A 23,294-nucleotide genomic window follows, 5' to 3' on the forward strand; every position below is an offset into this window, starting at 1 on the left:
TAAGTACTCAGATATTCATCTATCAAAAACGAGATGCTGGACTGGAAGGCCCATCGGTCTAATCCTCACTGCTGGCGTCTTGGCTTCCACAGATGGAGCAGCCAACTCTCTTGAACTTTAGAATGCTGAGGTCAAGAAATACTACCCACAGCTAAACCATGGATATAAGCGGCAAGCAGAGTAAAGGTACACAAAATAGTCAAGTACACACTTAGCAGTGTGTTGCTCTACCTCTCAGGGATTTATTTCAACTTTAACCTGGAGAATCAGCCAAAATGTTCAGAAAAAGCTAAAATTTCATAAACTTGCATTTGAAAAAAGATCAGTAAAAATCCTTTTAGTGTTCAACTGTGCTGGGTAACTTACAAATGGAGTAGAAGAAATGCACAATGGTGTTAATTGCTCACAAAAATGGATCTTTCTGTAGTTATCTTATGGTCCTGTGTTTATGTCTAAAATCCTAATCTCATTTTAGCATAGTAAGCAGTGAGATGCCTTTGCTAGTAAGATTAGTCTATGTGAGAAAATGAGAAGTTAAGGTGTTTACTGGCTAAGGAGTAAAGGAGAAAAAACATAATTTAGAGAGCTGCTTTGAAATGTAGTTTTTAAGGTATGCAGTTTTTTGTTAGCATTTCTTAGCAGCAGCTGAACTAAAAAGTAAAGCCGAAGGGGTTTCCTTTCAAATTCAAAGCTATCCTAGACTTCGCTTATACTTCAAATGTGCACACAGAAGAGGGATTTTCATCTTCAGTAGAAATGCATTCACTAGAAAGGAAGCAAATGTTGTCAAAAAAACATTCGTGGTATAAGAAACCACACAAGCTTCTCAAGTGCAAGCTACAATGTGTGCTGACAGCTTGAGCAATGCAGGGTGCAAGATTAGTCACTGCCGTGCTGCTCATAGAAGCTCGTTTCTTCCAAACCCCAAACTTCACCTTTTTTAGTTACAGGGAGAGCATTAAGCAATCACTATGTGATAGCGGCTCATGAGTAACCCTAACATCACATTGAATTCTGCAAGGATAACTTCATAATAAACAAGTAGAAGTTAAAAAAAAAAAAGAGGAAAGTATTTAACAGGTACTTGTAGTCTTAGAATTTAGTTAGTAACTAGCTTTCAAGCATTTCACAATTCATAAATAGACGTCAGAGAAGGCACTCTGTTCAAGCTCCTGTAAACTTAACCACCAGCCAGTATTATGGCTGCACATTTTAGATAAAATGAGAAGTTGTTAGGATGAAACCACCGGAGTATTTATTGTAAGCTTAAACTTATACAATCAGTAAGATTTTCACAGATTTAACTGTAACAAGCTTTACTATATTTTTTCATCTGTTCTTACAGCATCAAGACTGCAAGCTTCTCCACTCTGAAAGGCAAGAAAAGGTGAAAAGCCTAAACAGACTTTTGCTGTGGTTTGGGTTTTTTTTGTTAGGGTTGTTTTGGTTTGGGTGGGGGTTTTTTTCCCCGCTGATTTATCCCTGCTGTCTACCCTTTTTACAATCCATTTATATAAAATCTGATCTAGTATTTGGAAAAAATGGAGGTCCTTACCCAAACCCCCGCAGCATGTGGTCAGTAGCCGGCTGAGTCATCTGGACCTGAAGGAGGAATGTCATCCAGAATTTGGGTTCCCCAGAACAAGACAGACGTTGACATACTGGACTGAGGGCAGCAGAATTCCACCAAGGTGATTAAAGAGCTGGAGCACAAGATGGAAAAGGCTGAGAGAGCTGGGTTTGTTCAGGCCTTAAGAGTAGAAGGCATTGAGAAGACCTTACTGCCATCTTACTTATGTAAGATGTAAGGTATGTAGTAAGAAGACCTTACTACAGCTAGTGGGAGGGTGTAGAGAAGAGACTTCTTGGAAGCACAGCAGTAGGACAAGAGGCAGTGGACACCAACCGCAACATGGGAAATTCCAGTTAAATATAGGAAATTTTTTTTCAGTGCAAATACGGTCAAACACTGGGACTGGTGGCCTAGAAAGGCTGTGGATCTCCACCCCTCGAAGTGTTCAAAACTCAAACCAGACAACAGCAACACGATCTAGGCACACCTCCTCTGAGGAAGGTGATGGACCAGATGGCCTCTGGAAGGCCCTTCCACCTGAAATTAGTCTATCACTCTATGCGCTGGGCTTTTACACCACTGACTCTCTCTAAGCAGCCACATAAGCCAAGCACGCACAAAGATCTTTTGTTCTGCTTTTAAATTCACCTTAATCTTTATATTTTTCATTTGTTAAAACATAAAACACCAATGCAAATCCCAAGGGTGACATTTTAAAACTGAAGTGATGACTGAGCATGTTGTTTTAAGCACCACTGGCATTTTAACTGGATTTTAACACACTAGCACACTATGTGAGAAGCATGTATTCTAGCATGGCATTTTATTAAGATGTCAAATCTTTTTTGTTAGCAGTCAGTCAGTCATTAAAAACAATCTGTACACATCTAATCTAGTCAGCGAAAAATAGCTGTACAACTTTAACGCCATATGCCCTATTTATATAGCTCATTATGCTCTGAAGTGATTCTATTCATCGTTCATGTCCCCACAAAAACAATGACCAGCTTTAACATATATTAAAAGTAACATTACATTCTGCTCTCAAAAGTACAAAAAATAACACTTTAAATATACACTGGCTCCTAAGCTTAGACAGAAACCTGTCAGGAAGAGAATTTTGCACTTCAATAGACAGTGCCTTCAACATCAAGAGCTCTTCAAAGTGCTTGGCAGTGTGTGAACGCTATCTCCACTTACTAGATGATGAAATAAGGCACAGTGGTCAACTACCTTGCCCACAGTCACACAGAGAGTGAGTGGTAGAACTAACAGAGCAGAATCTGGGCTTGTTGTTTGTCCAGTGTAACCATCACATCTCATTTTCACTATTTAAGTGCAATTTTCTGAGGAGCAAAACTTGTACGGCATACAGTAAACAGAAGGGGTAATCCAGGGCCAGTCAAAGGCTGCAACGATTTAAACCCAAACCAAACACATTTGGTAGTCAATAAATCAAAATGCACTTCAGGGAATGATCACATCGAAAATTATACATTAACCTGCAGAGAGAAAGCTCGTTAAACATAAGACATATGGTGTTAGCTTTGCAAAAAGTACTGGTTATCTTAAGCTTGACAGTAGTTCTGATAACGACTTCATCAGAGAAGTCGTATTTTCTCATCAACAGACATCTTTAAATGGTGTTCTTCTACCAGCAAGGTACACTTCTCTGGAGCGTCACGCAGAAATGCAAACAAGGGGCCAAACATCTCCTCAGTAGGCATGGACGTGTATGAGGCACAAAACCCCACACTAATCGCTTGTGAGGTATGGACTAAGTGGTACAGAAATACCAATCTGGAAAAAGAAAAAAAGTCTAAAATAAATAAGGTTAAGAAAACAGAAAGTCACCCATCAAAATCACCAAGAAATGCATCATCAGACAGATCATGCTGCAGAAAAGAAAGCGCAAGACACATAATCACTGCTTGGATGAGAAGCATGCTATAGCCTAGTCCTCTGATGACAAGCATTTCAGAAAGCCTGTCCTTGAATAGGGTGCTCATGAGATGACTCATTTACTGACAGAGACTGCTGACGGGATTCAGAAACAGGTACACTTTGATTCTGTTCTTCACTGATTTGATGGGAAGGAACTGTATCTTGGCTAGAGTGAGACTGTTGACTTGATTCCTGAGTCAGCTGCACCTGCTGAGCTGGATGGGAAGATCCTGCTAAGTGGATTTCTTCATTTTGTCCTTGATGAGCATGGAGGTGTTCTAGCGCTTCCTTGGAAAGAGTGATGACATGCATTTGTTCAGGCTGGGCAGTCTCTATTTGGTTCGCAATCATATTGATACTTTGCATTTGTTCCGCTTGCTCCTGCTGAGCTGAAAGCAACAAGTTTTGCAGCTGCTGCGGTGGCTGAGCAAGCAGCGTCAGGTTCGCAGCCTGCTCTGTGGTCATAGCTGGGGCACTTTCTGCAGTAACAATACTAATGCCTTGATTATGACCAGGCATGAAGTTTATATTGTGTACTGCATCTGTAACCAGGAGCTGAATTTCCTGCCCTCCAGAGGTGGCAAGTTGATACTGCTGCAGCTGGAGAATGTTTCTCACTTCTTCTGAATTAGTGTTGGGGCCTGGGGCAGCACTGGCTTCCTGAAACTGCTTTTCCTTGCTATGAATTTTCAAATGAGACTTCAGGTTGTCCAGACGAGCAAACTGCAAACTACATTCTGGGCAGGAGAAAGGCTTTTTGCCTGTGTGTAAGATACAGTGTCTTCTCTTTGCACTGGAATCAGAGAAGGATTTTCCACATATACCACAAGAATACGGCTTTTCTCCTCTGCAAAGGAAGGTATTTTAGCTCATTAAAATATTCACTTTGACAGTGCTGCTTTCTGCAACTTATTATAAAATATAAAACTTATTATTTTGTTTTGCTAAATCATAAGCACTTAAGAATAGTAACATTAAAAACCGTCTCTATTTGACTTCCTAATTATTTTGTCCTAGTTGACTTCACGAACTGTGCAACACTTTCATTAGTACATACTCAAGAGCTACAGAGATAACATAACTGCCCTCCCATCGTAATACCAGAGGTACAAACTCTGTGCTGCTAGACCTTGACAAAAATGTAACAATTTACTCTGGACTGGAAGGAATGAGCATTTTAAGAACATTTATTAACAGTGTGGGCTTTAAAACAAAAAGAAGTGTCCAAATCCTAACTTACTGCCTGACTCAAAGGGATGAGAAATGTTACTAGAAATGCTTTATTTTACATAAGGCCCACAACAATTCTCCAACAATTTAAAATCTGACATGCCCTTATGCAATACATCACACTGACAGGGGTAAAAGATAACTAATGCTATTAAAGAGACATGATAGACTACAGGGAAACAGGACAATGCGCCCGTAACTTTGTTACACCTTGGCTACTGTTCTGCTGTCAAACAAAGTTCACTGTAAAATTTTCAGATAAATAATAAAGCAGTCAGTACAATGTCATTAGACACCAAAGAAGAATCTAACAATGTCTTGGCACACCAGTGTTTAACTGGTGCAGTACTTTCCACTACCAATTACTTCTTTAAATAGAGTAAGATTTAGTCTTTAACCATCCATCCAAAATGCAAACAAGCCCTGACCATCCTACATTGAACAAGCACTACATACAGGTATCAGATTAGAAGTTACATTTTTAAAGAACATAATGAAAATTAGACATACTCTACCTGTGAATTCTAATGTGAGTCTGAAGAGAACTTTTAGCTGTAAAAGATTTGCCACAAATTTCACAAGTGAAGGGCTTCTCACCTAACAAAAAGAAATTTGACATCATTTTTTATATAGCACTTCCCATCAGAGTATTAAAAAACATTTTATATTTTACCATACACAGTATCAAGTGTGTACTGTCAAATCCTCACACTTCTGTCATGGGTCAGGACAGATACCTGAAACCGAATGAACTCACTAAGTTAAATGTGAGTGTAGTATCTTAAACAGAGGTCTCTGGTGCTTCTCCCCTTTGAAGATAAAGAATTAGGTGATTTGAGCCCTCAGAGCAACAAAAAAACGTACCTATGACACAGATGCAGGTGTTCCATGTGAAGCAGGTTTGAAAAAGGCTGACCCTGAACTAGTAGGCATTAATACCAGGCTCACATGCAACACCCTGCAGATGAGTGGGCCTGCATTTCCAAAACCAAAAAGTCAATCCATTATCTTAAGCTGGCTGGCTTCCAATAAGGCTCCACCATCCTAGGCCTGTGATACCCTGGAAACACCAGTCAGAAAAATTAAATTATGGTGGACTGAATAAATTGTGGGTTTGGTTTTTTGGTTTGGTTTGGTTTTTGTTTGTTTTACTGCATTTGGAATTCTTGTGCCTAACTGAGTAGAAGCAGAAGAACAAAATTAAGTAACAAAAAGGTTCACAAGAAACAGGACAGTACCCAACCAAAGCAAATCCTAACTCACACCATCATATATTCTTGCTGCATCGAGCTTATTTAAGACACTAGACATGAGAATCCAGATCATCACTGTGGTAATTCACACCATCAAAGCACACTGAAACTGAGGATGGGGCAGCAGCCATTTCCAAGGAAGCTTCACATTTAGCATAGCACTGCAACGCTTACCAGCTTTCATATGGCTTTGGAGGGCAGGGGTAAAGGATGAGAGAACAAGAACATCTGCCAGGAGGGACCTCTAGTCATCTAGTCCCAGCCTCCTACTGAAAACAGGAGTAACTTCCTAAGTAGACTGTATTCTTATGACACAGTGTTACAAAACTTCTGCCAAAGCAGAACAGTCACATCAGTGTTAACACCTGTCTCCTCAGCTCCTTAGAATTTTACTTCCTGCTTTTGAGATGGGACAGCTCAATTGTTACTTCTGCATCATTAATACTGGTATCTGACCTGTCTTTCTGGAAGCAAAATACATTGCAAGCCAGTTTCTGCTAGAACTTATCTTAGTTCATCTATTTTTGCAACTTACCTTGCTACTTAGTACACGTCCCCTTCTAATTTCCCACCCCCAAACTCATTTCCCACTACATTTATAGAGCTCTAACAGCAAAATTGTCCTGTGTCAAAACCCACCATGTTCTCCTAAATAGAAAATGCAGTATTTTAAGTATCCAAGGTAACACTATTCTGGATACACAAAAAGCTCCCAGAAGACTAAGTTCTGGCCTCCTCATATCCCAGGGAATTTAAAGCTGTGTTATTTTCACTGAGAAAGAGAAGGAAATGAATGAGATACATAACTCAATCTTGTACATACTTTATTACAACTGCAGACAACATGCTTAAGAATAACTTGATTTTGGGAAGAAACAATTGCCAATACTTATAGCAATTCTAAAAGAAATAATTATTCATACATCATCTTATGAACTTACCCTTCAAAGAGAACTATTTTAAGAAGCTTACACTTCGTTATCGCGAGAGGGGAGATCAACCTTTTTACTTCTGTTATCTAGCCATTCAAGTATCACCTCACCCTCTAAATCTCTTAAAACACCCTCTGACGCATTTGTATTAAATCACCCTCTCAGCCCATCTCCTGCTAACATCTGGTTTATTACACTGCAATAAAAAGGTAAAATGGAAACAATTATTTTTCCGGTCAGCAGCAATTTTCATTAGCACCCATCCCTCACAGGCATGGGTGCCCAACTCATTTAGGGAATACACTTTCTGTTACTAGTTAGCTCACTTCATGCTCCATATATGCCACACGTGACTCTCCTGATAAACTGAGTTCCTAGTGCAGGATTCTGTCACAGGAGAGCTAACAGCTATTTTCTGCAGCAGGCTTTACAAGAATGGGGAAAAAATCCTCTTCCTGTAACAGGCACTGCTTCTGCGCTGTTGTAATACAAGCTTTTTCGCACACCTATGATTCTAATGTCAAATCTCCTTCTTATCTACACAGGCATCATTATGTTCAAGCAGAGCAGAAGTTCATCCCACAGAGGCAAGTGTCATTTGCCTAACATTTTGTCTGTTACTTCAAGAAAAAAACCCAAAACACAAACCATGCTGGACAGTATTACCTGTATGTGTTCTTAGATGTTTCTTTAACTGAGCTGCATCCATGAATTTGCGACGACACTGGTTACATTCCGGCAGTGAACGGCCTTGTCGCAATAATAAAAAAAGTGTCAGTGCATAAGTGATCCCCTGTATCTCTTCAGTGATCTTTGTTAAAGCACTTTCCTGTAAAATAACCACTTTGATATAATATAGAGATAAAACAAAAAGTGATTCACTGCCTTCTCCCCATCTTAACTGCTGCACTCCTATTTCTCTATTTAACATTACCATAGGAAAAGAGCGGACTGTCACCTGCTCCCCCCAAAACACACCTTCTCTTGAAGCTTTGTAAATACTGGGGTTTTCCCACCACTTCCTGTGTGTGTAGCTTAGTCTCCATCCTACTCAAGAAGTCAGGAGGACACTTCTTAAAGCTTGCTTGCCATTACTACTTCAAAGTAGTGGGAAACTACAAGGCAATTTGCACAACAGGCAGCAGACAATCGCTTATACAACTCCTAGCTTCTATGTAACACAGACAGTGGGGGCTAAAATAATCAAGTTGTATATCGAATACAGAGTAACTGATTTCCAATCATCATAAGAGTCTGTCTCAATTAACTATTTTTCTAAACATTCCATTTATTATACACCATTTTGTCTTTTTCACCCTATCCACTGTTATAGCAAGACACCACACATCAGGGTAGCAGAGACTAAATACGTCAATGAAGAAGAATTTTCAGACTTAGTCAATCTTTAGGAGGACAAATCAGCGTGGACTGTAAGTGAGCTCTTCAACTCAGATCTGCGATACCTGTGTGTACTCGATAGTGGCTCTTGAGCTGTCTCTTTTGGCTGAAGTATTTCCCACACTGATCACATGTAAAAGCCTTCTGCCCTGTAAAGAAAATCACTTATTAAAATGTAAGCCACATCCAAAGCAAGTACATGGAAACAAACTAACAAATAAACCAGCACACACAAGACAGCAGAAATACCTTTTTTTCAAAAAGGCAAATTCTTGGAGGAAAGAGGTTACAAATTGCCTTTAAACATTTACCTGTATGTAGGCTCATATGCTCCAGAAGAGAATGCTTTGTTGTCAGAGCCTTATTGCAGACGGTGCACGTGTATGGCCGCTCTCCGGTGTGCATCCGCTCGTGGACTTGAAGAGAATGCTTCTGGGAAAAGCCTTTGCCACACTCACTGCACTTAAAAGGACGCTCCCCTAAAAGCAAAAGATGACATTTTTTAAGCACACATACATTATTTCTCACTAGATATTCTGAGCTAATAGTGAGATGCACTGCAATGTTGAGGCTACTAAAAGATCACTTTTGAGTAGCGATAAGGAGAATTAAGAGACAAGCTTCACATAGCATTAAAAGAATTCTTTAACTATTACCATATAATTCAATGTTTAGATATTGAAATGATTAACTAAACTGCAATCAATGTAAGACTTAAAGGCTATGAGATCTGCCAACAAGAACAGAACAGCGAACACAGGAGACACACCGTAATACGGATCAGCATGCTGTTTTGGTTCTTGCTGTAGACTACAGCCCAGATTTCAACAACTAGCTCACATTTAGCAACAAGCCACTAAACCCTAACCCAAAAGAGAAGTCTCTCAATGCCTACCTGTATGACTTCGCTGATGAATAGCTAAGAAGTGATTATATTTAAATACTTTGCCACAGTCTTTACAGCGAGCTTCAGAACCTGCACGTTTTCTTTTTCCATCAGTTCTCTTTGCCAGTCCTTTTTCATCCTCATCACCAAGAAGTTTATAGTCTTTGAGTTTGATTGATCTCCTTATCCTACGTTTGCTGTAACGGCTCTGAGTGCTCTGTATTCCTTCAGATTTGGGATCATAATTTTCATCTTTCTCAGCTGAGAGACTGACGGCAGCTTCTGAGCCACAAGCAGGTTCATTTTCTTCTGCATCTTTCCCAACTGGAGCCTGTTCGCTGGCAACTGTTTCTTCTGGTGCACTGTCTCTTTTCATAAAATTTTGCTTATTTTGCATGGAGTTGTTCTCTCTCAGCTGCACATCTTCGGCAGAATTTGCTCCCGATTCTTCCTCTTGGACATTCCTGACTTTCCTTGGTCGCCCTCGTTTTCGCTTTGGTGGATCTCCATTCTTCTTGTCGCTTCCAATAACAGCTACAGAGGCTCCACTGTTAGGTGGAGCTGGTAACACATTACTTGGGCTACGGCTGGCCTGGTAGTCTGTACAGGCCCACACCAGGTCAGTCACTTTCAGCAGCTGTGCAGTAGCCAGAATTTGTTCTGTGCTTTTTTCACTGGCGCGGAGGCAACCAGTGTAGATAAATTCCAACAGTGCTCCAAAGGTGTCTGCAACCATTCCCTCCAACATGTAAATTGATTGGCCTATTTCACCCTCATCTACAAACATCATTGAGAAGTACTCACTGCTGGCAGCAAGCAAAGCTTTATGGGCTCTGAACTGCACATTCTCCACTATTAGAGTAATGTCACAAAGAAAATTCTTTTTCCTTTGTTCCTCAAAATTAGCTAGAATGGTATCTTTGTGAGCTTTGGAGTGGATGACGACCAGTTTCTCAGAAGCATCAGGAGCCATTTCTGCCATTTTAATTGCAAATGTGAAAGGATGTGCCTACAAGAACAGAATAACTTCAATAAAGAAGTATTTTAGAAGTCTGCATTATAAGACACCAAATATAATTTGCTTTACCAGTCAACAGAGTTCAACAATTACTGAAGCAATTCTGAAGCCCCCGAACTTTCTTTACAAAATCAACACCAATGCTGACAGACTTTCTTCAAAAAATGTTTTTAAATCCTAAGGAATGGTTCCAAAAAGTTTCTTCTTAGATCAGAATTACTGCCTATTATTTCACTTTATCTCTGATGTACTGTGAACTGTATAGCATCTAAAAAAATGGCCACCCCTTCTGAAAACCCCTTTCACAACTACAACAACTGGAGAAAAAGAACTCTTTGTTCACAGCTCCTAAATGGTGTATTGGGTTTGAATGGCAAGGTTTTGGTAGCGGGGGTGGGCCTTCTGTGAGACGCTGCTAGAAGCTTCCCCTATGTCCGACAGGGCCAATGCCAGCCAGCTCCAAGACAGACCTGCTGCTGGCCAAGGTCAAGCCCATCAGTGATGGTGGCAGCGCCTCTGGGATACTGTATTTAAGAAGGGGGAAAAGTTATTGTGCAACAGCAGCTGGGAGAGAGGGGATGTGAGAGCAACAACTCAGCAGGCACCAAGATCAGTGAAGGAGGGGGAGAAGATGCTCCAGGCATTGGATTCTCCGGCAGCCCATAAAGAAGGCTATGGTGACACAGGCTGTACCCCTCAGCCCATGGAGGTTAATGCTGGAGCAGACAGCCACCTGCAGCCCATGGAGGACTCCATGCTGCAGCAGGTGGATGCCCAAAGAAAGCTGTGACCCCATGGGAAGCCTGTGCTGGAGCAGGCTCCTGGCAGGATCTGTGGACCCATGGAGAGAGAAGCCCAGGCTGGAGCAGGTTTGCTGGCAGGAGCTGTGACCCTGCAGGGGACCCACACTGGAGCAGTCTGTGCCTGAAGGACTGTGCCCTGTGGAAGGGGACCATGATGGAACAGTCTGAAAAACTGTAGCCTGTGGGAATGACTCATGTTGGAGTAGTTTGTCTGGAGCAAAATGTCTCCTGTGGGAGGGACCCCATGCTGGAGTAGGAGGAAGAGTGTGAGAAGTCCTCCCCCTGAGGGGGAAGAAGCAGTGGAGACAACTCCCTGGCCCCCTGTGCTACTTGGGAGGAGGAGGCAGAGAATTCAGGAGTGAAACTGAACCCAGGAAGAAGGGAGGGGTGGGGGGAAGGTGTTTTAAGATTCGGGTTGATTTCTCATTATCCTACACTTATTTGAATGATAATAAGTTAAACTAATTTCCCCAAGTCAAGTCTGTTTTGCCCGTGCTGGCAATTGGTGAGTGATCTCCCTGTCCTTATCTTGACCCATGAGCCTTTTGTTCTGTTTTCTCTCCCCTGTCCAGCTGAGGAGGGGAGTGATGGAGCATCTAGTCAGGGTCAACCCACTACAGCGGAAACAAATAACAATTAAAAAAAATGATAACTGCAGCTTCATCATTGCAAATGCTGCATCTCAAATTATTCAGGGACAAGACTACAAAATCCTGTAATCGACAGAACTTCACTGCCATCACTTACCCACATTACCCACTTCTATGTTTCCAAAAACTTCTCTTTTGGAACACTTACCTGCTAAGCTGCAGCCTATGGAGGTGGGCAACAAAAGCAGAAAACCAGCAGCTTTTTTTAAGAGCTCTAAAAATTGGGTCAACCATGCTATTAGCATCAGGCTTCTTCAATTTTAAGTATGTAAAAATTAAAACGAAGAAACAAATAACCCAGCAATTTCAGAATCATCCATCAAATACTACTATAGAAGAGATGTACCAAAAATGTCCACTTCAAGAGGACCAGCTGAGCCAAAGGTGAAACAGATTGGCTAGATGTCATCTCTATTTATAAAACTGTCACATTAAATACAAATACATACTTGTATTTGTATTTAGTGAGCACAACAGTTCCAATCACCTGATTGAATGCTGCAAGAAATAACTTATACTACATACAGGTGATACCTAAATGCTACTGAGGCAGCCATCAAGTGATTTGTTTAGCCCCACTCTGCTACTGGACAATTCATGCTGGAGCCAAACAGTTTTATCTGGGAGCTTTAACTTCTGGAGGATGTGAGTGTGACGTTGCTGAAGCCCCTTAAAGCATGGCTGCATGGTGGACCCAACTCTGCCTTACAGTGCATTACAAGAACTCCTGAAGACCTGCTGCCAACTCCAATGTCCACACGTGTCTCAGCATAGTAGGTGATTTGTGGGTTTTGATCACATGAAGGACTTCGGTATTCCATCACGAGGTGACATAATTAGTATTTTGACTGCAAAATCCAAACCAGCACGTGTACCGAAAAAAACCCCAACCCTAGCAATTCCAGGGTAAGGCTGTATACAAGAGGAAGGCACCCACTGCGCCAGCGGCGCGGACAGGCTCCGGCCCACCTGCCGATGGCCTGTGGAAGGGCCCGTGAGCCACACTCAGCTCCCGGGGGCTGACCCCAGGCACAGGGCCCGGCCCTGCCGGCCCCGCTCGGCCGCCTGCTCGGCTGCTGTGGACCGCGAGGGGAGCGGGGCGGCGCAAGCCCCGCCGGGCCAACCCTCCCCGCCCCAGAGCCCACTTAAGCCCCAAGCTCCGTAACTCGCTCCCGCGGGTTCTGGCCACCCCCCCGGGGAAGGCCGCTCGCCCCTTCAGTGGGGCGAGACGGTGGCGGCGGAGGGAGCGACGCCCGCGGCCCAACTCCGCCGTGCCGGGGCGGAGCGGGCGCTGCCCCGCATGAACAGCCGGCGCGGGTTCCCCCGGCACGGCGCGGGTGCCTCCCCTCCCGCGGGGCCCCGCCGCGGCCGGGTGCTGGGGGATGGACGTACAGCGCCTGTCTCCCAGCGGCGCCCAGCACTCACCGCTCCGCCGCCAGCCCCCTCTGCGCAACCGCCGCCGCACTTCCGGCCCGGGTGCAGCGGTACGCCTTGCGTCATGACGTACGGCGCAGCCAGCGGCGCCCGCCTACCCCCCGCGACCCCGCCCCCCGCCCCCCGCGGCCCCGCCCTCCCGCGGCCCCGCCCCCCCCGCGGCCCCGCCCACCGCCCCACCGCCTTCCTGCGTGCCCGGGCCCGTGCGCGGCCGCAGTCGCGAGGCGAGGCGTGGCTCAGCATGAGAAATTTTAATCTTCAGGTTCGGTGGCTGCGGGGATGCTCCCGGGCGGGTCGGGCGGCTGCTGGCGGCGCCCCTGGCTGTGCTTGGGGGGAGGTGAGCGGCGAGGGCACAGCCGGCAGCCCAGGGCCGCCGTCTTTCAGGGAAAGCGCTGTTGGCTCTGCAGAGCCCGGGGGTCCCGCCGTGGCGGTCCCCAGGCGGGGGACGAGCCGGCAGCGCCGCAGGAAGCGCGCCAGCTCCCCGCGGTACGCCTGCCGCGCCGGCTCCGTGCTCCGGGGGTTGTGCGCTGCAAGAATTAAGCGGTACGTTAGTGCCTGCTCTTCGCTTTGTGGCATGACCTTAAGCCCTTTTTTTTTTTTTTTTTTTTTTTACAAGGGGTCGGGCCTGCGCCTGATGATTTTATCCCTGGTATGGGTGGAACGGCCGTGAGCTGTACCAGCTGGTGCCAAAGCAACGAGTCAGGTATTTCAGAATTTCCTGGCTGCAAAAGTATCATGACAGTCAGGAAGATAAGGCATACGCTCAGCTGCCATCAGCTTCCCATTCCTGGGGAATGCCAATTCTCCGTGAGGGGCTGGCAATACCAGGCGGTGACAAATTGGGACATGGTGGCACCGCAGGGGCATAGCCCAGGCACAGTGTGGCTGGTGCTGGGTTGCTGCGACCTGGGCACAGCTGTTCTGTGACATCAATGCTTTGCCCCTGAAAATGCAAGAGCTGCCAGATAGCTCAGAGGAGGAAAGAAACGTTGAGGCTAAAAACTACAATGAAGACCGCAGTGTTTCTTTTCTTTCTGACCTCCCTGCCCTAAGCCGTATTTTGGTGTACGTTAGTATTGAGTGCCAATCCTCAGAGTGTTCCTTACTATTTTAACTGTTATACTGAGATAAAGGGAAGGAATGGTTTAAGACAAATTGTAACCATTTTTTTTCCTGCAGATGGTACTTCATATCTCATTACAAATAGCAGACAGCATAAAGAACTGTACTATATAGACATACATAAGGCCACCAAGTTTAAATTGTAGACAAATACATTTACCAGCAGCCAGTTCTCAAGCACAGGTGTGCATAGAGCTCTTACAGGAGTCAAGTTTCAAGGGCAGTAAATCACTCTAGTAATGTGCGGTTTCCTACTATTCCCCCTTCCCCAGGAGTCTCTCTACATTTATGATTAATCACCTGTACCTTCTCTTCTTGGATACTGAAATCAATCCACTATTATTAGAAAAGCTCCAGGAGCAACGAAACTGATGTTTCTTGTCCCTGACACAAGTTGAAGACAAGGAAGTCTTACTTCAGACAGAGATAGGATGTGAAAAATTTCCAGGGGACCACAACATGAAGTACTTGGATCAAGCTTTTTGATCAAGGATGGTATGACTACTCTGAAGAGTCCCACCATAGTAAATAATACTGTATTTGCAAAGGAGAATTTTCAGTGTACTGGAATGCTGTATCTTCAAGTTGGAAGCAGTTCTACCCAATGTTAGAAGAATATGATTTGTTTTCCTGGATTCCTATGGTGAAACTGTCGCTGCATGAGATTTGTGTACTTGCATAACCTTTCCAGTTCATCATCTAGTGCTAATAATGACTTAACAATGCAATGTATGAGCAAAGCATTCCTAGGGCGGACATCGTTGTGTTAGCAAAGCTGCGCTAATGGTCTTTGTGGATGAAACAAACTACAGTATAAAAGCAGTTTTCTGGCTTAAGAGCTGTACATTTACACAGGGACCTATCATGTGCCTACACTGTTCGGTGGTCTTCCATAACAAAGCTGTGCTAGCAAATACTGTCATAGTCCAAGAAAATTCTGGAGGGCTCTGGAAACTACGTGAGGAAACACAGGATGTGAAGGACTTAAAAAAGAGAGAGAGAGATAGCCATTATCTAAAAGAATTAAGCCAAATTTTAAAATTTACAAAAGGCAAGGCAAGGGAAAATTCTGAATAGGTTGGCTTATAAAAAGCAAAACCGGTGGGTTGAAGAAGTGGCAGTCTTGCTCCAGAAATCTCCAGCAGTACTGGAAACCAGACAAAAGCTACAGCAGAGCTGCAAACTAGGTTGTTGAAATCCTAAAAGCTGGCACTGTTTAGGCTGATTGCAAACTATTAAATGTTATTAGCTGCAGCTGCTGTCTTGGACTGCAAAAAAACCAACCAAACAAAAATTCTAAAAAATAGAAAATATGAACACAGGAGACAAAGCTTGAGCAACTTTCCTCATGAAGTAGTAGTCCTAACCTCTGGTAGCTCCATGAGACGTTTTATTTTATCACTATTTTGTAGGCTGAATACAGGCCACCCGATTTTAATTTTGCATGGCTTATCTTTGTTAAGGAAAAGATAGCTGGTCAATTGGACTATCAATTAAATAAAAAAGTTTAAAATAACATGCTGATACTCTGAATCACATTAATATTCAGATCTTCCCAGATAATATCACAAATAAGCCGACATCTTACTTCCCTGAGCTAAAATCTAATTCAATCTACATGGATGTCTATTACTTTGTACTGTATAACTTAGTGTATCAGTACTGAGCCCATGCAAAAGAAGGGCTTTTTTAAAAAAGTGACAGGTGTTCTATGTGCACTTAAGCTGTTTTTCAATACAATTAGACCTGTCATTTACATATTTGGCTGATGTGGTTTTGGAGATATCTATGACCAGAAAGTTGTCTTCAGGTTATCTGCAAGGCAAGGTTTTTTAATAGGTTTTATTTGACCACCTGATACAGTTGAAAAAAAGCAAGCACTGAGGCACCTAAACCATTCCTCGGGTAATATTTCAGCTTTTTATCACAGTAAATTTAGTCAATTTTTGAGGCAATTCAGGTTGTGTATGACTAGTTTAAAATGTAGTACCACCTAAATGACAACATTTTAGTTTCTGTTTAAAAACTCCAACGATGCATGTTGGAAATGTTTTCAAGGCCATCAGGTTGTTGGTGATAAAATGTCATTAAAATCTTAGGATTTGTGAGAGATCACTTCCCTATCTACCTATCCTATTAACCTTATTTTCCTCCCTGGTCTTTACACTTTTCCAAGAAACTTGGCCGTGTGTACTTATATCAGGATATAATAGTATTTTCCCAAGTTGGACATGAGAAAACTACATAGATTGGTTGTCAATGTTATATCAGATGATTTACTGCATTTATATAATTATTTTTATAGCATATTATTTTATACATCACCTTTTAAATGGTAGGCAACAAACAGCAGAGCAGTCTTTTTTACACTTAGGAATGGATCCTTTGGCTTTAAGCAGCCTACTTCATTCAGAGCTTTTATTAGAAAAGTTGCTACTCCCTAAAGAAAGAAGACAGTTTTAGAAGACTGTTACAGAAATCTTGAACAAAAATATACTCAAAGCCTGATCCTGTCGTCATGCAAATCTAACAATATAGGATGATACCTAAGTTGGTGAATTGTAGAACATAATAGTATAAAATAGGAAGGGAAGTGACCATGAGTCATTCTTCATTTCATATTCATGCCTCAAAATGTAACCAGCCATCCTTAAATGGTTCTGGATAGGTTTGTGTCTATCCTGGTGCTAAAAATCAAAGCAAAATGTAATCTCACCAGATATAATAAACAAAAAATTCAGAAAATCCATCATATAATACTGCAGTTAATTATTCCCCTCTGATGGTCTTGTATTTTTTTCATTAAAGCTACAAATATATGTTATTTTAAAGCTTTTAAAAAAAATTGCTCTCAATTGTAAGAACACAATTTTCAATAAATATAATCCCATTAATAAGCACATGACTCTCATTGCATTAAAAATGAAATAAACTGAGTGGGATATACTATACATTGCAAAATCTTGTTTTAAAATGGAAAAGCAAAAACTGGCCTGTTCAAGGTATCCAGCCAAAGGGAGTGCAGTGAGTGGTATTGGCTCCTTTACTGGAGGGAGTTTACGTGGAAGCTTCAGATTCCAGTACTTCTCTGGTAGCCTAACCAGATACAAAGTAAGAACTTTCAAGATGTATAAACTGTGACAAGATTAAAGATTTAAATGCAGTTAGTATATTTACCTCATAAACTTAAGAAGTTTTTCTTCACTTTCAAAAATATACACCTTATCTTGATATTTTGCTGCATACTCAATGTTGCCAGGCACCAAAGCTTCATATCTGAAGAGACAGAGCAAAAAAGACTTAATTGACAAGAAATGTAAAACATCATTTGTGTGGTGCAAATTCATGAGCTTCTGGGAGCCTTCAGGTAATTTAGCAAGTATAGAACTACAAAAAGGTAGCAATTGGATCATCCAAGTTTCCACCACATGACTGAAGTTACAAGGCTCAAAATCTGAGAGAGTCTCTGCCTCAAAATCTGCTTATTAAGGGGCTTTTATAGCGCTTCTTTAGATCTCCTGGAGTTGAAATGCCAGCCATAGCTGTTCAGGAGATTAAGAAAGGACAACATAGAATTGACTTACTATGGTTCTGACTTGATGAAAAATTCCTGCACACTGAGGAAATCAGTGGGGCTTTATGGATCTCATAAAAATCATATAATAGCTAGGTTTGCATCTACTAAGGTTTTGTGAGATTTGTTTGAAATTCTGAAGGCTTATGATAAAGAAAACTCAAACTATATCCAAACAGTCGTCATCACAAAAGATGGTAAGCCAACACAGATCCTTGTAGAACCTGTAGCCGTATGTATCAAAAGGTGATTTTACATCAATTTCTAAAGCCACAGGCACAATGCTTTTTCTGTCCAAACCCTGAACATTATTAAAAAGTTCTTTGAAAGTATTTCCTTATTAATGTGTTAATATAGGATACATAGTCTGTAATTCAGGTTATGAAAACTGCAGTGACGTACCTCTGTTTTCCATCTAAGTAAGTGACTGGACAGTGCCCCTTCATTTCAGCACTTATAGGGAATAAGGCTTTCACTTCTGCTGCAGTCAGTTTCTTTGGTAGCATATCTGGGGGTGGGAAAGGGTGAGGTGCCAGTGGTGGCACATAAACCTCTGGTCTGTTCAAGAATTTCTGTAGAAAAAGAAATTAAATGTTCTTATAGTGAAAGAAGCACTGTAAGACTGTTAGTCAAACTCCAGAGGACTGGCTCACACAATTTAGATACTTGTTTCTTCTACACCACCTCTCTTAGTGTGCTGGTGCTGCTGCTGCTCCTGAGTAAGTAAATTATTTTCCAACTTACTCTCAGTTGGAGTCATCACTATCTGCCCACCATCCATCACTATTCATTGCTATCATTAGCCACTGTCTACCCAAAAGAGATGGAGAAAGGAGGTTGTTTTAAAATAAAAAAAAAAATCACACAGATCTGTGACTATTTGTAAGAGGACCTTTGGGCTGAGCGGACTTGCTGCTTTTTGTCTGCCTAGACATTTGATAGCAGAAGGAGACCAAGCAAAAGCTTGAATACTTAGCCTAATTCAGATTACATATTGCTTGTTTCTGTATGGAATCAAAGAATCTAAGCAAAAATGTTGCCTCTTCCTGTAATCCCCTCCTGACCTGCTTTTTGACACTTACATCTAGTTCTTCCTGTGAAGCCATTTTGTAATAGCGTCCTTGAAATTCTGCAGCAAACTGCAATGATGACGTTACGGAGCAGTCAACCAATTCACCTTTTTCTGCAAGGCTGACGGGACAGTACTGTCCAAACTCCCCCAGCCGATACTGCAGCTCCTTGGGAGTGATACATAAATCAGCGATGCCGGCTGCTTTTCCTGTTAATAGAAGCAATTAATGATAAAGTTTTATTAATGAAAGGCATAGAAACATCAAACATTTCTATTCAGAAAAGTTACAGTTTAGAAGATACTATAATTCATCATGTGAAAATAATACGAAATAATGAGAATTACAGTAGCATTGTTTTTATAGATTGATATTAAAATGAAGTTGCAACCCATTTTACAAACTAATTTTAGTAAAATTTTTCTAGCACTTAAGAAATGCAATAATTATTTTGGGGGATACTCTGCATGCTTAACTTATTAGTCTGTTTTCCCTGGGACACTTTTATTTCTAATTTATTGCTTTATTCCTTTGTGTTTCTAAGGAACATTTCAGTTATTATTGTATTTCTGTACATTGGTGAAAAAGAGTACAAGGTGTGATGAAAGCCTCCCCTTTTATTCATCCATGTCTTGCAAATGCTACAGTCTATCTGGATGAAATATATTCCAAATCTTGAATAAAATGTCATCTCAACCCCAAACTGTTTAAAAATTGTGCTTTTCAAGCTTGATGTGAGAAAGTTAATTTCTTTTTTTTTTGCTTATGACTGCAATTTTAAAGAAGGGTGCAGCTACAGAGCTGCAAAAGTTAAAACCAAAAGGTAGATATAAGATAAAGAAGTCTGTTTGCCCTTCAGAGGGATTCTAGTTAAACTGTAGGCATGTTTGAAAGGCATATTTAATCCTGAGGAATGCTGACCCACAAAAATTCAGGTGGGAACTGTTCATTCTAGACTAAAGTGGTTTTCCTCCCATAGCACAGAGATTAACTCAGATGGCCTATTTAACCTTAATTCTGAATTTATAATTAACATTTTCCTCCTCCTTCCCTCTTTCTCCACTGACACCTAAGTAAAACTACAAGTCATAGTTCCTTTTGTTTACTTTGGGGTACCCTTTGTGATTCCTCACCCATTGTTGAGGAATCTGCCATGGACCATGAGACCTCTGACTTCTTTCAGCTGTATTCTGTTACCCTGTTCTTTCAAGGATGGCCTCAGACTGTCCTGTAGCTAGTTTTGTCTCTGCTCTCAGAGATCACTTCAGATGAGAATGAAGAATTTGAGGGGAGGTATGTGCCCAAAAGTTAGCTTCATCCAAAGCAAGTTGCACTTGAAATGCACTCATTACATTGCAGCTTCTTAAAGAAACAAGTATTATTCTGAGAAACTTTTTTGTTCTTTTACCTTCTCTTATTCTTTCCAGGTATATCTGAATTTCTTTAACAACCACTTGCACTTCCTGCAGTACTTTGTTCCAGATCCACCACTTGCTTTGAAAGGCATCAATCACACACCAGTTCTGATGCTCCTTCTTATAATAAGTCCTAATTGCATCTATGTGCTGTTCATAGCAGGAATTTTTAATCGCTAGAATCTGTGAGCTGTCGTGTTCAGGGTAGGGAGGTCTGAAGATAATGAAAATAACACTGATTTAAGTCTGGAGATCAGATATTTCATTGCATTTCAGGCCTAAATTCTAGAGTTCACTTTTAAGTCCTTTTTACAAAATTCTGCTTATTTGACACTGTAGAACATATTTGAGAAATACAGATTTTGAACTAAGAATATTACCAGGTACATATGAAAAGCAGCATGCTTCTTATCAGACAGTTATGTTCAGAAACAAAGAACAAAACTTCTGCTATTTATGTCCCAAGTAGGACTCAATAATTTTGTTAAGGATTTGGAATGTATCAGCACATATTAACTGACACACACTACCAATACACCATTAAATGGTACCCGAGACAAAATGCTAGGAGACTTTTTAAATGGAATTCAGTGGTTTATTAAAAAACAGGCTTAATTTTGAACTGTGCCCTTGTTTGAAATCCAGAAGTAGCCATAATCCTTGGATGTATTTTGAAAACTGTCTGTCATGTTTACATATAAATAAATGAAAGTAATCCATCTAACCTCTAAAAATATTATGCAAGACCAGAAGAGATATTTTGACTAGAACATAGAAGAATTTATTGTTCTGGTTCTTAATTTAAATGATGCCCAAACCAATAAACTTCTGTTTTAATTGGATTAATTTCTCTGTAAGTTGTACCTTTCAGAAATACCTGATATTGCACATTTTATTTGTGTTTAAGCCTATGAAATGTAATTAGTTTGGTATTTAAAATTAAAAGTTTAAAGTAAATACTTTTTAAAAGACAGAATTAATTTAATTTTTTTGCAATGCAAATTGTCTTTAGGCTTTCAGAAAACAATTAAACATTGTACTGATTATGTGATAAAAAGAAAGACAAAATGAAGAGTCATGCAATAGTGCTCTAACCTGTCTTGAACTTCTTAGAAACACTTCCTTTAATGAGAACCAGGTTCTTATAGAATTTAATTTTAACATGAATGTTCTGTTCTTTTTAATTCTCTGTTTATAAACTACTTACTGCTCTTCCTCAAAAACAACCAACAGCTCTTTAATATTTATCTCCTTAGAAAAACAAAGAAGGGAGCAAGCTGAAGTGAAAGTTTTAGATGAGTAACTCATGAATTGTATGTGTTATTAAAATATACATTATTTCCATCTTTTAAAAAGGAATCCAATTAAGACTTAAAAGAGAGCTTATTAGATGAAATAGCAATTTCCCTTATGATGATAATAATTCAATTGGTGAATATTAAACTTCAGCAGCAGAGTGAACTAGTAACGTTTCTGATGTACAGTTTAATTAAAACAAATTTAACTAAGCATTGGGTGCACAGCATTGCACACCTGTGACCTCAATCATGCAATCACAGGGGATCTGGCCACAAATTCCTTATGCCTCCATTTCTGGTCTATGGAAATCAAAGCATTAGAATGTAGAGGGACGGGTGCCCATGTCTTTTCATGTGTGTTTCAGAGTTCAGAGTTTGGAGACAGCTGGGTTATGCATTAGCTTAGACGCAGCCTCTGTGGGTATAGCACTGAGGCACATAAACAGAGAAATGACAATACCATGTGGGTAAAATTATTGCTACCAGGGAGCATCACTACCTATTCATGCTTTCCTTATCCAACAGTGCTCTTCTGGACACTTCCTTTGCATCCATTCCTAATTCAAAGATTTTCACTGGAATTATCCTAGCTGATTCCAAGAGGTTTACTTGTTTTCTTGTTACTGGATATCCATCAATTACAACTCTGCATGCAAACAGAAACACAGTTTTCTTAAGAAGTCAGTTTCTAATTAACCATTAAGACTATGTATATTCCTAGTACATTCTCAATAGAGGCAAAAGTCTACACCCATGCCATGAAGTATCTCTGCCCTGACTTGATAGGTGCAGTCTTCAGTCCTAAGAATTTACAATCAAATTAAAAAAGAAAAGATCAAGTAGACATAATAAGAAATAGAAAAGATTAAAGGAAATACACAAAGGGCAAAAAGTATAGGAATGTAAATGGATGGCTCTGACTTACAAAAACAGTGGACTTTAAAATTCTGACACATCAATCATTCAGAAACATAATTTTAACTAAGGTATATCTCCACATGGATTGGGAGGAGTAGTTTTCAAAGTGAAAAGTAAAATGATTTACAGTACTTGAAGAGTTTTTAAGTTGTATTGAAGAAGAAATGCTTTGCACATGTTAGGCAGTACTGGGGGAAAATATACTGAAACAATAATCCAATATTTAATATGAAAGAAAAATTGAAATAATTATGATCTCAAGCTCAAATAAGTTTCAAAGATTACTGCACAATTGCCTTTTCCTGTGACAATTCTCCTTTTTGGGGAGAGGAGTTGAAAGTCATGAAGTCACGATCATGAAACTTTTTAAGTCTGCCCAGTTTGGAAGGTGTTTCAGTGGTGGAGAAAGAGCCTAGGAAATCAGGATCACATATGAATGAGGTGGAAGGACGCACCGGTTTCAGTTCCTCCTTAAAAACTTAGTTGCTAACAAAGCCAGAAAAAACCTTGTGTACTGAACCAGTTTGCATGACCAAAGAGAATCAGATGTGTCCAAGTTGGTATTGGAGTTGGTATAAGAGAGATAAAATGGTAGTTCTTAAAGGATAATAGAAAATATTGGCTTATTGACTGAAAAAAGGTAACTTTCATAAAGCATACTACTGGAATTTACTGCAATATAGCTACTTGAAAATTACAGAAAATTATGCTTTAGCCTGGTTTCCCAGAGTAATGTGAAGAACCTCATTTTGTATGGATTATTTTGTTAATACATA

The 23,294-nt window shown here is 40.8% G+C and overlaps 2 protein-coding genes and 1 long non-coding RNA gene across 7 annotated transcripts in view; 1 reads left to right on the forward strand and 2 right to left on the reverse strand.

The window, feature by feature from the left end:
• Positions 1-218: 218 nt before the first annotated feature.
• Positions 219-13,165, reverse strand: ZBTB24 (zinc finger and BTB domain containing 24). Of its 5 annotated transcripts, XR_005104901.1 has the most exons (9): positions 13,113-13,165; positions 9,226-10,225; positions 8,642-8,809; positions 8,396-8,479; positions 7,599-7,682; positions 5,263-5,344; positions 3,603-4,364; positions 1,556-3,373; positions 219-1,370 (listed from the first exon to the last, which is right to left on the reverse strand). XR_005104901.1 is itself a non-coding variant. In XM_037391931.1 (8 exons), the coding sequence occupies exons 2-8, from the start codon at positions 10,196-10,198 to the stop codon at positions 3,175-3,177; spliced, it is 2,352 nt and encodes a 783-aa protein (XP_037247828.1). In that variant the 5' UTR covers positions 10,199-10,225; positions 13,113-13,165; the 3' UTR covers positions 219-3,174. The 5 variants fall into 5 exon arrangements, 1 of the variants encoding a protein (XP_037247828.1); XM_037391931.1 differs by having other exon boundaries at positions 219-3,373; XR_005104903.1 differs by lacking the exons at positions 219-1,370; positions 1,556-3,373; positions 3,603-4,364 and adding an exon at positions 6,175-6,266.
• Positions 13,166-13,340: 175 nt separating this feature from the next.
• Positions 13,341-16,558, forward strand: LOC119150454. Its single transcript, XR_005105060.1, has 3 exons — positions 13,341-13,458; positions 13,738-13,824; positions 14,516-16,558. It is a non-coding gene; the product is annotated as an uncharacterized LOC119150454 (long non-coding RNA).
• AK9 (adenylate kinase 9) overlaps positions 13,370-23,294 on the reverse strand; it is a 76,607-nt gene continuing 66,682 nt past the window's right edge. Inside the window, exons 29-36 of the mRNA XM_037393002.1 lie at positions 22,100-22,246; positions 20,296-20,516; positions 18,900-19,096; positions 18,220-18,389; positions 17,421-17,519; positions 17,237-17,339; positions 16,569-16,683; positions 13,370-13,648 (exon numbers count right to left, since the gene is read on the reverse strand). Coding sequence (XP_037248899.1) covers positions 13,380-13,648; positions 16,569-16,683; positions 17,237-17,339; positions 17,421-17,519; positions 18,220-18,389; positions 18,900-19,096; positions 20,296-20,516; positions 22,100-22,246 — 1,321 coding nt within the window. The 3' untranslated portion in view covers positions 13,370-13,379. The remainder of the gene's footprint in view (positions 13,649-16,568; positions 16,684-17,236; positions 17,340-17,420; positions 17,520-18,219; positions 18,390-18,899; positions 19,097-20,295; positions 20,517-22,099; positions 22,247-23,294) is intronic.

This window comes from Falco rusticolus, chromosome 6 (genome assembly GCF_015220075.1).
Source record: "Falco rusticolus isolate bFalRus1 chromosome 6, bFalRus1.pri, whole genome shotgun sequence".
In the NCBI taxonomy this organism is placed as follows: Eukaryota; Metazoa; Chordata; class Aves; order Falconiformes; family Falconidae; genus Falco; species Falco rusticolus.